The sequence below is a fragment of the Mangifera indica genome, chromosome 3 (assembly GCF_011075055.1).
Source record: "Mangifera indica cultivar Alphonso chromosome 3, CATAS_Mindica_2.1, whole genome shotgun sequence".
Lineage (NCBI taxonomy): Eukaryota > Viridiplantae > Streptophyta > Magnoliopsida > Sapindales > Anacardiaceae > Mangifera > Mangifera indica.
Window position 1 is genome coordinate 21,811,053 of NC_058139.1, and position 14,816 is coordinate 21,825,868.

At 32.8% G+C, this 14,816-nt stretch overlaps 2 protein-coding genes across 4 annotated transcripts in view; both read left to right on the forward strand.

The window, feature by feature from the left end:
• The window catches only part of LOC123210170, a 32,179-nt gene extending 29,450 nt beyond the window's left edge, over nt 1–2,729 (forward strand). The window contains exons 3-4 of one of the 2 annotated variants that reach the window (XR_006501228.1): nt 2,028–2,202; nt 2,511–2,729. Coding sequence is in view for 1 of the 2 variants with exons in the window: in XM_044628406.1 (XP_044484341.1) it covers nt 2,028–2,054 (27 nt within the window). In the remaining variant the exon portion in view is untranslated. Of the gene's footprint in view, nt 1–2,027; nt 2,249–2,510 lie in introns of those variants that run through there. The other variant, XM_044628406.1, reaches the window with a different exon arrangement.
• A 2,259-nt stretch (nt 2,730–4,988) lies between these two features.
• LOC123210176 (lactoylglutathione lyase-like) lies at nt 4,989–14,617 on the forward strand. 2 transcript variants are annotated; one of them, XM_044628412.1, is made up of 4 exons: nt 4,989–5,148; nt 5,238–5,468; nt 14,054–14,129; nt 14,369–14,617. In XM_044628412.1, exons 1-4 carry the CDS (start codon nt 5,026–5,028, stop codon nt 14,404–14,406), a joined length of 468 nt encoding a protein of 155 aa, XP_044484347.1. In that variant the 5' UTR covers nt 4,989–5,025; the 3' UTR covers nt 14,407–14,617. The 2 variants fall into 2 exon arrangements, with proteins under 2 accessions (XP_044484347.1, XP_044484346.1); XM_044628411.1 differs by lacking the exons at nt 14,054–14,129; nt 14,369–14,617 and adding exons at nt 6,507–6,582; nt 6,831–7,085.
• The last annotated feature ends 199 nt before the right edge of the window (nt 14,618–14,816 follow it).

Consider the following 14,816-nt stretch of genomic DNA (forward strand, 5'->3'; position numbering starts at 1 on the left):
ATAAATTTGCATACTTACGAAACAAAATGAATTTTTTTTTCTAAAAAGAAAAATTATATTCCTGCAGGTTGTATTACCCAGCTTGGAAACATCTTCTTGCTTCCTGAATTTAACAATCTTGGTTATCGATGGCTTTGGTCATTTGCAATATCTATTCCCAGCTTCTATGGTGAAAAGTCTTTTCAAACTGAGGAAGCTTAAGATATCTAATTGTATGTTAATGGAAAGAGTAATAGATGAGGATGAAGGGAGAGCAGAAATGATGTTGTTTCCTAAACTATACCAGCTGAAGCTTAGAGATCTTCCGAAACTCACAACATTCTATAACTCCACAGAAAATTATGTTGAAATGTCTTCCTTATTCAGACTCTGGATTGATAATTGCCCTGGTATTGAAACATTCATCTCCAGTTATGTATGTGGTAATATGACATTATCAAGCAAAGAACCTGAAGGAATGAGTGCCAAGCAGAACTCCACTCACGTGCCATCTCTTTTTGATCAGAAGGTGATCCATCCAATTAATATTTTTTTTTTTAATTTTTTTCTCATTCATCATATATTATTTATAAGTTTTAAAGTTACTAACATTTGATGTTTATGTTGCAATTGTAACTTGTAATCTTCAGGTAAGACTACCTAGTTTGGAGAGATTGAAAATCACCCATGCTGATCAGCTAGTAAAATTATGGAACAATCAGGTCTCCGTGGATTCCTTCAGTAAATTAAATCGCTTGTTCGTACGATTTTGTAAAAATCTTGCAAGTGTTTTTCCATCTAACATGCTTGGGAAGCACCAGAAACTGGAGTTCTTGGAAGTACAAAATTGTGATTCAGTTGAGGAGATATTTGAAGTGCTCGAGAAAAGGTCTAGTATGATGGAAAAAATTGTTGCCAAAGGGGAAGCAGTCCCCAGGTTTGTATTCTCCAAATTAACCAACCTGTCTCTGGAGATGCTACCAAGTCTCAAGAGTTTCTGCCCAGATATGCATATTTCAGAATGGCCAATTTTGGAAGTTTTGAAGGTATATGGTTGTAATAATGTGGAGATCCTTGCTTCAGAATTATTGGGCATCCCAGGAAGTCACGGAGACAGTCAACAACCACTGTTCTTCGTTTACAAGGTATTAATCATGTCTATAATTTAACAAGTACCAATTTTTCTTATTGGACAACATTATCATCATTATCATTATGAATATAAGTAAGTCCACAAATATCACAAATGTCACCATATAGAGTGCTAAGCACTTTAATTAATCATCTTTTCTTTTTCGATTCAACACTTACTTTTTATGATTAACCGATTTCCCAGGATGCATTGCCTAGCTTGGAAAAATTAGAGTTGTGTGGAATGCCCAGGTTAAAGCATCTATGGAGAGGCAATTTTCAGCCTTGCAATGCTTTTCAAAATCTTCAGACTCTGAAAGTATCAGAATGTGACAGTTTAGAAAATTCATGGTCCTCATCATTGACTTTCCAGAACTTGACAACTCTGGAAGTTTCAAAGTGTGATGGATTGAGATATTTACTGACCCCCTCAAAAACTAAAACTTTGGGTCAACTTACAAGAATGAATGTATCTAATTGCAAACAGATGGAGGAAATTATAACACATTTGGGAGATGAAGTAATGGAGAATTCAATTGTTTTCAGCAAATTGGGTTGTTTGGAACTTCACTGCTTGTCCAGCCTTAAAAGCTTCTGTTGTGGGGATTATTCTCTAGAATTCTTATCCTTGAAAAAAGTGATTGTTAGGCAATGCTTGGAGATGGAGACTTTTTGTCATGGAGTTTTGAGTACACCAAAGCTCAAAAGACTACAGTTGACCGAAGGAGGAGAGGATGAAGTAGAAGAATGTTGGGAAGGCAACCTTAATTCCACCATACAATGTTTGTACAACAATACGGTATATTATCGCCTCACCAAAATGCCTCAAGCATTAGTATTGTTTCATGAATTGAATTGGTTGAATTCATGTTCTCTTCTATTTTGTTAATTCAATGAGCTATGCTTTATGATTACAGAAAGTGTGGAGCTCCAAAGAAGATTGAGGTCACTCCTATAAATAGTTTGCGATAGACCATGGCTTCATTTCCTCCGGCTGAAGACGGACTTTGTTTCTGCCATCTTAACTGATTTGATCCTCACATTTTGTTGAATGTGGAGTGCCCTCTGTTTGCACATTTTGTCCAGTTGAAGGTAGGCCTTGCAATGCTGAATATAAGATTTTTGTTTTTGACTTTAATGCTCTGCTTTACTTGATTCTGTTTCATTAATTTACATTAAGTAACAAAATAGAAAATATGTTGACTTGAAGGGAATATGGGGTAATTCATAAATGGAATTTACTTTATCATCTAAATTATACATTGTTTAAATGCAGCACATACATATATATACACTAAATTAAACATGGTTTACAGTGAATTTTCTCAGTCTAGGTTTCTGCAATTCTAGCATTTTACATTTAATTGATACAAATTTTATTTCATTTTCATGATTTGTAGAAAACTATCCAGTGTGTGGCTCATAAAAAATAGACAATGGCTCCAGAAATAGCTATGGTTTCTGTCTCAGAAGTTTCATCAAAGGCTACATCAGATATGTATGATTTGCTTACACAGCAGACCTCTTATTTCAGATACAATAAAACCTGTCATTGTTATCATCAATAATTGGTTTCAATCATGCCGACATGTTTTAAAGCTGCGAGTAATTATATGTCGAATAGTATTGGTTTTAGACAGATTGATTCAATCAAGTTCAAAGGCTAAAACAAGTTTTCCCAACTGACCACCGAGTCCCAATTCAGCTGGTCAGTCCAGTTTTTAAAACTGTGTGTGTTATGCATTTGAACTGAACCGAAACCGGCCTGGATAAAACTAGAAGAACCGGAACCGAAATTGGATTTTGACGGTTCGGTTCCGGTTTATATAATTTTAAACCGTAAAACCGCCGGTTCACATCCGGTTTATGAACCGGCGGTTTACATTCTTCTGAACCGATATTTTTTTTAATTTTTTGATTTTTTTAAATTAAAAAAAAAAAGAAACCAACGGGTCCCTTGATTCCCTGCAAATATGCAGAGGACCAGGTCCCCTGCATATTTTCTAAATTTCGTTTCACCCCCCCTTTTTAAAATTTTTTTTTTAATTTTTCCTATATATATCCATTCAATCTCTCAACTCTCCCACACTAAATCCTTCAAACTCTTTCATTTACTCTTATTCTCATCCTTTCAATTTTTAATACTCTCTGAATCTTTCAATCAAATTCTCTCAAATTTAATTAAATTATTTATTTATTTTTTATTAATTTCAATTTCAATTTTTATTATACAATTCATAATTAATTATAAAATTTATTCCTATAATTAATTTGATTTATTATTATTTGATTTATTATCTTTCATAATTAATCATATAATTTATTTATATAATTAAATTTATTTATTATATAAAAGTGGATAGTTCAAGAGCCGAATTACGCCAACAAGATATAAAAGTAGACTTCAATGAAGAATCGTTTGATTTAATTACAGATAGTTCGATGACGAGAAATAATAGTCAGGATAGCGGAAGTGAATGATAAGATAAGGGGGTACTGTCGGCTATTGGATATGCAAAGGTAAGAGAACTACGTAGGCTTTAATTATTCTAAACCCCAAGAAGATACGTAGAAAGTTTAATTGAAAAATTAAGTCCAAGCTTTTCTTTTAATTTTCAATTATTGTAATTAATAATTTAAAAATAAAATCAAGATTATATATTAGAATTGATGGTTCAATGTTGGTTTTGAACCAGAACAGTCGGTTCTGAACCGGGTTCATGAACTGGAACCGTCAGTTCAGAACCGGTTACAAACCGTCTTATTACGGTTTCGATTTAGAGTCTTTATTTTTTCAAACCGTAAACTAACGGTTTCGAAATAATATACTAGTATTTTTTTATTACCTCTAATTAAACATAATATTTAGTTATACCAACCAAATTTTATCAAATATAGTAATAATTTATACTCAAAGTAATTTATCTTTAAAAAAATCTTTCAATTTTGATAATAAAACATTCTCTAAATCAAATAGCCTCTTAGTACTTCCAACAACTTTTACTTCATTTTTCACTTGAGAAATGTACCTTTGGGTTGGTTGGATTTTCAAACTGCTGCAACAGGTAAGCAATTGGTGTCTTAGCTCTGAACAGCTCCCTGCATCCGTTTAGCAGGATCAGTGAGAACAAGCTCAGCTCCAAAAGCTCGAAGAATAATTATTAATTCTTCTTTCAATACTCACTGAAGCATGCGTTGTAATGATAAGCTCATAGTGTTTGGCTGCCGCCATGAATGTCAACCCTATCCCAGTATTTCCACTGGTTGGATAAATGAGCACGCTCTTCAACAACCATCCACAAAACAGAGTCAAAACCAAGGGAAATATAAAACAACAGATATTCATTCCTCTATCGGACCCAAATCAAATAGAAATCATACAACGAAGAAATGAAAAAGGGTGTGCACACAGATCAACTACAATTAGAATGGTTACATACTGTCACACAGTACACCAATTCCTTTTTACAAAAAGATTTTTGTCAAATGATACACCTACCATAAGTTTCTATACTACATTATTGTCATGATATTGTTGAACTCACTGAGATTTTGAACTTATGTTGCATTTTTATTGTGGTTTTGTATTCCCTCTCTCTTGAACACTTGTTTCTCCCTGTGTAAAGCTTTTTTTCTGCAAACTGTAAAGTTGTTGAATTAATTAGGAAGGAGTGAACTGCATGTCTCTCTTGGTGATAGAAATCAAGGTCTCCAACAGGGAAGACACAGAATTGTGAAATTCAAATGTCCTGTTTTTTGTCTTGGTATTGCACAGAGATCCAATGGTTCACAATGTGCACCAATCCAATTCAACAACCATTCAACGTAGACAGTGATTTTTAAACAAAAGCGACGTCGTATAGCTCAAGAACGAGGAAACAAGCCACTATAAAATGCAAACAATCGACACGGCAGATGAAGATTCGCTTAAAAACTGAAAACAGAGTCACAAAAATGCCAGTAGCCCAAGCAGCAACCCTGAACCACATCTCCAGAGAATCCTCGGATATAAGGCGTCTCGCCAACTTTTACAAGGAGGTAAAATTTTCCACTGAAACTGATGATTTTTTGTTAGAACTTACTCGAAATTTGAACGTTTCGTAGACCTTTGGTTTTCTGTTTTGTAGATTTTTGGTTTTCGGGAAATTGAAGCACCAGATTTCGGAGAATTCAAGGTGATATGGCTGAATTTGCCTGGGGCTTTTGCTCTTCACCTCATCGAGAGAAGCCCCGTCACCAAGCTTCCAGAAGGTCCCTACAGCGCCACGTCACCCGTCCTTGACGCCAGCCATCTCCCCAGAGGTCATCATATCTGCTTCACTGTCGACCATTTTGACTTCTTTGTGCACACTCTTCAGGTATTCCTTTGTTTTTTCTTGTAATTTTCGATTATTTTTAATGATTTTTCGCGATGCTGCGGACAAACAATGAAAACAACAATTCATAATAATAATTTTGAAAACAAAATCTAAACATTATTGCATAGATTTTTCAAAATTACAATCGGAACCCAAAAATAATGGTGAATACAAGTAAATACTGATAGGGTGAACTTTCATTCTTTTAAAGTTATCACCAAAATAGGCTTTGCAAAAGCAGGAATTTGAAGTCCTAGTTGATATGGTTTAACCAAAAATAAGGTGGATAAAATGGAGTGCATATTCTTTCTACTTCTGGTACCCTGATAGATACCCAACCAATGTTCAACCAAACAACAAAACACACAATCAGATGAAGAGAACAAATGTTATTTTTATTGCTTTGCAGTTTATAGTGGATAAACCAACCATTTGAGAAGCTGTGGCCTCCCAATTCCGGGCATTCGAAGCGCTGGAAACCCTCATTAAGCCAAAAGGTTCCCAGTGCCCACTGCCTAAAAGCCCTAATTTCTTCTCCTGTTCTATTACAATTATAGCTCCCATTTATATATACTTTACCCTACCCTTTAGGATTAGGACATGTGTCCCAAACAAATCCTAGTGCTTAACATGCCCATACTTCAGGTTTTTTATTACTGCTTTATTGGAATATTGTTTGGACACATAAATTAGCATCCAATATCAACAATTGAACAACCAAATTAAGAAATATAAACTATCATAATGTGCTTGGTGTCTCAAGTTTCCAGTTCATGAGCTACTATGCTGAAAGATTATACTAAAATGAGAGGAGGATAGTCCATAATGAGCAGTTAAGGCTAGAACCGAATGGGAGCAAGAACTTCAGAATCCTTAAATTTAATCTTTCCTTTCCTTTAGAGCTTATTTATGGGCAGAATGTAAAACATGCTAAAGTTTACCACCTAATAAATTCTACCGTAAACAAGAACTGGCGTATTCGTTGCTTTAATTATGATAATAATAGCAGGTGAAGATAAAAGGAATTTTCTTGTGCAGGACAAGGGAATACAGACTTTCCAACGGTCCCTGCCCAACGGGAAGGTCAAACAAATCTTCTTATTTGATCCTGATGGTAACTTCTTGTTTTCTTGCAACTACAATGTTCTCTTAACCTTTGTCGAAAAGATTTATAATATATAAAGATGGCTAATGAAAGATGCTATTGCTCTTCTTTTTCCTTAATTTTTTTCCATAATATCTTTTCTTTCTGAGACTATCCGCATTTAAAATATTTGATTATGTACCCTTAAGATAGCCTCAAAGTGTTTAATTATATCCATAACATCAAATTTCACTTTTTTATTTTTCTGTCCTGTGCAGGTAATGGATTGGAAGTCGCCAGTAAGAGCAATGAATAGGCCAAGTCAACCTGTGGCTGTGGTATAAAATATGTTGTCAACGTAGACTGAGGGTAAATGTTTGAACAAATGCTGTATTCCGAGACTCTAATGATCATGCACGTTAGGATTGCTCGGGATTGTATACATGCCTGTTATTTTTTCTTAATCTTCTCTACCTATCAACAAATGCGAATAAATAGAAAAAGAAATCAACCGAAGTTTTTACTACAGGTAATGAGTGGCCTTCATCTTGTACCATTTGTTAGCTAAGTAAATTTGATGGGCGCTGAACTGGAATGATTGAATTTAATTTGGGTGTTTCTCTATTTTGAATAAGGTTAAGTTGGGACATTTTGAGTCTGCAAATTCGGATCAAACTAGTTGATCAAACCGATTTTACCAACACCCAATGGTAAGTCAGTTAAAGATAGATTCAATTAATCAAGACTAGTGGTCAATTTGATTTAGGGTAAGGGTAGGTTCGATTGATCAGTTTGTATGTATAGTATTGTTCTTTAAGAACTCAAATAGATTCTAAAAATTAAATTCATATATTATTGTTCGTGTTATTATACCATTACTTTGCAAACATTTATTATTAAACTTTGTCCAATAAATAAATTTAATATATATAATTTTAATTATTTCATACTAATGTTACAAATTCAATTAACCAATCAGACTGATTGATCTATGGATTTAAGTTTAGTTATAAAAATATTCTATAATGTTTGATATATCCTAAATCTCTAACGATAATATTTGTGATTTCTCTCCTCTTTCCTATTTGGTAAAATTATAATTTTAAATGTTATATTTAAATTTAAATTCAAAATTAATTTTTTTCACTTTGTTTTATTAGAGATAGGATAACTCATTAATCATGATTTCAACATAATTCTCTCAACATCGGATTATTATTTTGTTTGAACAGATCGAGTTTCAATTTTAGCTCAAGACCAACTCTTTATCAGTGTCATTACATTGGAGCTCCCCTTATCGATAATTCTTCTTTTTCTTCAAGTATTTTTTTTTCTATAATTTTTCTTCTTCTTTGCAATTCTTTTCCATTTTTGGTATCATTGTTTATCAATCGAGAAAGTCAAGCTTGTTTTTTAAATGAGCGTTTTGAATTTAAGTCAAGCTCGCTACCCTTTTATTTTTGGTCTCAATTAATCTCTCCTTAATCATTCCTTAATCGCTCGCAGGCTTAATTAGGCCAGGCTGAGTCTAAAAAATAAAGTTGTAGCCCTTTCTAATTAGGCCCATTCTCATCTTGAGCTTTGACATTCCCAGCCCAACCCAACCAAACTTCTACCTCTATCTTCTCTCTGCCGCTCCCGACCCGATGATATCCCAACTCACATTCATAGAGAGAACATAGCAGTTTCTCTGCATTTTCCGGCGGCGTACATTCCCCCAAAAACCTTCGTCAGACCACAAATGACATCTGTCAATGGCTCCCTATACCCACGAACACAACCGCATTGAGAAAAAACTGATCCGTTGTTTTCAAAGCCATCAAAGAAAGCCGAGAATGGTCAGATACGATGCCCATTAACAACATTGCCCATACATATCAAGGTCGCAAGCATAACATTTTTATAAAAATAAATTTAAAGGGGCAAATTTTATTTTAAAAAACAAAAGATTACTATAAAGATATTACGTTTGATAAAATTTAATAAAAATTGATAGATATAAATAATTATAATATTTACTCGACGTTAATAAAATAATATTAAGATGTTAATTTATTTAAATGTTATTGAATTTAATTATTTTAAAATATTTTTGATATGACTTATTAAATTAATTAAAAATGAAAATATTTTTATCATAAAAAATTAATATATAAAGAAAAAATTATAACAAAATTAAGATTAATTTAATAATATTTTAATATATAAAGTAAATATTTTTTATATTATTTATTATACCATCATTGATAATAAAAAATTATCTTTTTACACCTCCTATCAAACCCACCCCTAATATCATGTATAATTGAAGGGCCTAAGTGCTGAAATATCGCTTAAACGGCAAAAAATTTTCATCGTCCTATTGAATTTTGATCAGGCTTATGAATGAGTGACACTTTTAACATTCACTTAAAAGGTTCTCTATGCATATTATATAGACCAACCCATAATGGATGACGGATAATGTTTTTATTGGTGATGGGGTTGACCATGAAATATGAAATGGGTGGATTCCTGATAAATGCAATGTTAAATATTTGTTGTTCTCGTTAATTAATATATATATATATATATATATATATATATATATATATATATATATATATATATTTATTTATTTATTTATTTATTTATTTTATAAACAGGAACCACCCAATTTTGTCAAACAAGTCAATATTAATTCTCCATTAATATTTGATGATCCATCAACTTCACTTCTTAGACACATTTAAGATGATGATGGGTTGGGGTTGGACGTGATAATGAACCGGGTTGAGTCAAACCCCATAGATAGGCCTATTAATTTTAATAAAAATTAATTTTTATATTATAATTAATTACTTAATTTTCATAATTATGAAAACATAAATAGACTGGGTCCACTCAAGAGCCTTATATTTAGGTCTAAGGCCTGACCCAAAAGACTTATGGCCTTGTCCAAAGTGCTACAATAGCGGGTCAAACCATTTTTTCGTATTTTGTATTGACTTGACTTATTTGACTTCTCTGATTAGGGTATTTTATCAATGGAAAATATCTATTTACACACAATGACAACAAAAAATAGGAAAATACACACACATTGCACACAAGTTGATAAAATTTTGATAACTCTCAACTATCACATAAATTGATGGTACTGAATAAAAATAATCTTTTTTGAGGGGTTTATACGATTTTAGTCACCATCAAAGAGTTATTCAAATATAGCCAAACTTCTTATATAATAACAATAGGGAAAAAGACTATTTCCCACCTAACTTTTAGCCTAATTTCAAACTCACACCTACGGGAGATGAAAAACTCAAACTCTCACCCGTGACAAAACTATTGTCCAAATTTTAATTAAAGACAGGGGTAAAATCATTATTTTACTTATAAACTTTAAAACTTTAAAATTTTATCATTCCCCCCTCCGGGTAACTAACACTTTAACTCATCTTCAAAATTTAAAAAGTTTAGATTTTACCCCTAGGGTTTGCTTCTTTCTCTAACCACCACCGACGGCTGACGTATTCCACCAATCTCTCATCTCTGACTACAAATGACGATCCTTCGTTACCCAGATCTAGATGACGAAGCGTTTTCCAGATATGGAAAAACAGAAGAAGGATGACGTTGTTGTCTCATCTGGTCAACGCGACAAGCGATGAAGTCGTCCTTCATCGTCTGAGTGAAGCGATGAAGAGAGACTTTTTTGTCGCACGGTACGACGATGTGACAAAGAGATCTTTGTCTGTTCGTTGCACTGTGCGACGAGGAGATGAAGATCTCTTCATCGCACCACCACTATTGCACCATGAAAAGGAGGAGGCTGGAGACCACGCCGGAGATGATGTCGGAAGATGAAGTTGAAAAATGGGGATGAAACTGCTATTTTTGAAAGTTATGGGGGCAATTGAGTTTTAAAAAATATGGAAACCTTAGGTTTGAGGGTGAAAATATTACTTTTCAAAGTTTAAAAACTTTAGGTAAAGGTGAAATGTTAGTTTCTAAAATCTTGGGAAGGGAGAGTAATAAACCTTATAACTTTTTAATATAAATAGTAAAATGACTATTTTACCCCTCCTTTTAATAGAAAAAATTAACAGAAGTTTGGTTATAGGTGGGAATTGTGGTTTTTCATCTCTCATGGGTGTATATTTGAGAATAACCTAAAAGTTGGGTGGAAAATAGTCCTTTTCCCAACAACAATATTATCTTTACCCTAATCTTCTAACATTTAGCCAAAACCAGTAACAAATAAACACTCATCTAATTCTCATTTTTATTCTCTGTGTCAAATTCTCACTCAAAAATCACAAAAATACAGAAAAAAATTTTGTGGTCGTGGCATCGAAACTCATAATTGAACAACTTTCTAAGACTTAATGTGTGATCAAGGGAGGATTATTAGGCATATACAAACGAACGTATGACCATATGGGTAAGGGAGCCCAAAGTAGCCAGATAATGTGACAATAATTGGTATAATACTTGTATCTTTATTGGTTGAAGAGTTAGTTATTTTCTTTCTCATTTTATCGTGTACCCAATTGTATACTAGAAAACATGTTTGTTTTACATTTAAGTAACGAAAAAGAAAATATGATGACTTGAAGGGAATATGGGGTAATTCATAAGTGGTCTTAATTATCATCTAAATTACACATGTTTTACTTGCAGTACATGTACATACATACATACGTATATATTTACTAGATTATACATGGTTTTACTTCAAATTTTTCTCAGCCTGGGATTCTGCAATTCTAGCATTCTACAATTACTTGATACAAATTTAATTTAATTTATATTATTTGTAGAAAACTATCCCGTGTATGGCTCAGAAGAAATAGGCAATGGCTCCAGAAATAGCTATGGCTTCTGCCTCTGAAGTTGCAGCAAAGGCTACATCAGATATGTATGATTTGCTTACACAGTGGATATCTTCTTTCAGATACAAGAAAACCTGTCATTTTCATCCTCAATAATTGGTTTCAATCATGCCGACATGTTTTAAATTGTTTAGTGGTATTGGTTTTAGACGGATCGATTCAGTCGACTCAAGTGCCGGTCAATCCAATCCAGAGGCTAGAACAAAGTTTTCCCGTCTGACTGTCGAGTCCCAGTTCGGCCGAACAGTCCAGTTTTTAATATAATGTGTGGTAGCCATGTAAAACAAGATCGCAAATTAGTTGGTATAAGAAATTAAACAAACAAAATATATTATCTATGTTTTTGGTAAATTTGATATAAAAAATTAGGCTGTGTAATGAGTAGCTAGCAGCACAAGGCACTTAAAATAACTGCAATTCATGTAATTATGCTGTATTTTGAGACTCTAATAATCATGCACGTTAGGAGTGCTTGGGATTGTATACATGCCTGTTATTATTTCTTAATCTTCTCTTCCTATCAACAAATGCGAATAAATAGAAAAGGAAATCAACCAAAGTTTTTACTACAGGTAATGAGTGGCCTCCATCTTGTACCATTTGTTAGCTGAGTAAATTTGATGAGCATTGAAACTGGAATGATTGAATTTAATTTGGGTGTTTCTCTATTTTGAATAAGGTGAAGTTGGGACATTTTGAGTCTGCAAATTCGGATCAAACTAGTTGATAGAACCAATTTTATGAACACCAAATGATAAGTCAATTAAAGATAGATTCGATCAATCAAGACTAGTGGTTAGTCTGATTTGAGTTAAGGGTAGGTTCGATTGACCAGTTTGTAAACATAACATTGTTCTTTAAGAACTCAAATAGATTGCAAAAACTTAATTCACATAGTATTCTTCATGTAATTATACCATTACTTTGCAAACATTTATTATTAAACTTTGTCCAGTAAATAAATTTAATGCATATAATTTTAATTATTTTATATTTATGTTACAAATTCAACTAACCAATCAGACTGATTGATCTACAAATTCAAACTCGGTTTCGATCCAAAAAAGTTAGTTTAATCGTATTTTTATGAAAATATTCTATAGTGTTCAATATATCTTAAATTTCTAATGAGAATATTTATGATTTTTCTCCTCCTTCCTATCTGTACAATGAATAGATAAGATTATAATTTTAAATGTTATATTTAAATTTAAATTCAAAATTAATTTTTTTCATTTTGTTTTATTAGAGATAAGATAACTTATTAATTGTGATTTAGACACAATCCTCTCAACATCGGATTATAGTTTTGTTTGAACAAATTGAGCTTAAATTTTAGCTCAAAATCAACTCCTTGTTAATGTTATCACACCAGAGCTCCCTTTACTGATAATTTTATTTTTTTTTAAATATTTTTTTCTCTAATAATTTTTCTTCTTCTTTACAATTCTTTTCCATTTTTGGTATCATTGATTATCAATCGAGAAAGTCAAGCTTGTTTTTTAAATAACCGTTTTTAGTTTAAGCCAAGCTCGCTAACCTTTTATTTTTTTTTGGGTCTCGATTAATCTCTCCTTAATCACACGTAGGCTTACGTCGGCCAGGCTGAATCTGAAAAATAAAGTTACAGCCCTTTCTAATCAGACCCATTCTCATCTTAAGCTTTGACATTCCGAGCCCAGCCCAACCAAACTTCTATCTCTATCGTCTCTCCGCCGTTCCCGATGATATCCCAACTCACATTCATAGACGGAACATAGCAGTTTCTCTGCAATTTCCGGCGTAGTGCATTCCCCCGAAAACCTTCGTCAAACCACAAATGACACGTGTCAGTGGCTCCCTATACCCACAAACATAACCGCATTGAGAAGAAACCGATCCGTTGTTTTTAAAGCCATCGAAGAAAGCCAAGAAAGCTCGGATAAATCGGGCGCCACTGCTGACGCGAAATCTGAAACGGCTGGCTAGTCGAGTGCGGAGTTGAGCGAGTTGGGATCGGAGATAAAGAAGGTTTTGCAGGAGAGGAAAGAGGAGAAAGCGGGGGTTTTGTTGAGTGGAGTTTCAAAGGCAGGGATACAGCTATTCAATCTTTATTTGGATGTTCCAAAGTTGCTGGATGTTATTTCATATCAGATGAGTTTTGAGAAAACAAAATTTTGAGAATAAATTTGCCTAAAGTTCTTCAACTTTCGCTCTCTATTTAAAAAAGTTTTGTCCTTTTTTATCATTGAAAGACAATTTATCCGATTAACAAGTTCCCACACACTATTATTATTTAGAGTTTAATGAGATTTTTTTATCATTAAAAAAATATTAATAAATTATTTTATTTAAATATTTTTAAAAAATATTTATTTTAACATATTTTTTATATTATTTATTATATTAATTAAAAATAAAATAATTTTTATTCTAAAAAATTAATAAATAAGAATATAATTATAATAAAATTAACATTATTTGATAATATTTTAATAATTAAGAAGAGATTAATAATCTAATTATTACTTATATTACTTATCATACCACTTAATAAATTCTACCGTAAACAAGAGCTGGCCTATTTGTTGCTTTAATTATCATAATGATAAGCAGGTGAAGATAAAAGGAATTTTCTGGTGCAGGACAAGGGAATACAGACTTTCCAACGGTCCCTGCCCAACCGGAAGGTCAAACAAGTCTTCTTCTTTGATCCTGATGGTAACTTCTTGTGTTCTGACAACTATAATGTTCTGTTAATCTTTTTTCTAAAAGATTTGTAATACTTAAAGATGACTAGTGAATGATGCTATTGCTCTTCTTTTTCCTCAATTTTTTTCCATAACATCATTTCTTTCTGCATTTAAAATGTTTCATTATGTACCCTTAAGATAGCCTCAAGTGTTTGATTATCTCCATGACATCAAATTTCACTTTTTTTATTTTTCTGCCCTGTGCAGGTAATGGATTGGAAGTCGCCAGTAAGAGCAATGAATAGGCCAACTCCACCTGTGGCTGTGGGATAAAATATGTTGTCAAAATAGGCTGAGGGAAAATGTTTGAACATATGTTGTATTTTGAGACTCTAATAATCACGTACGTTAGGATTGCTCGGGATTGTATACATGCCTGTTATTGTTTCTTAATCTTCTCTACCTATCAACAAATGCGAATAAATAGAAAAAGAAATCAACCGAAAGTTTTTACTACAGGTAATGAGTGGCCTCCATCTTTTACCATTTGTTAGCTGACTAAATTTAATGGGCATTGAAACTGGAATGATTGACTTTAATTTGCGTGTTTCTCTATTTTGAATAAGGTGAAGTTTGGACATTTTGAGATCAAACTAGTTGATTGAACCCATTTTACCGGGACTCAATGGTAAGTCTGATATAGATTAAAGGTAGA

What these genes read in the sequence shown, in the direction of transcription:
- LOC123210176 (XM_044628412.1), top strand. Translation starts at nt 5,026, where the DNA reads ATGAAGATTCGCTTAAAAACTGAAAACAGAGTCACAAAAATGCCAGTA. An exon ending in TCGCCAACTTTTACAAGGAG is followed by an intron (nt 5,149 to 5,237) that starts GTAAAATTTTCC and finishes TCTGTTTTGTAG; the next exon opens with ATTTTTGGTTTTCGGGAAAT. An exon ending in CTTCTTCTTTGATCCTGATG is followed by an intron (nt 14,130 to 14,368) that starts GTAACTTCTTGT and finishes TGCCCTGTGCAG; the next exon opens with GTAATGGATTGGAAGTCGCC.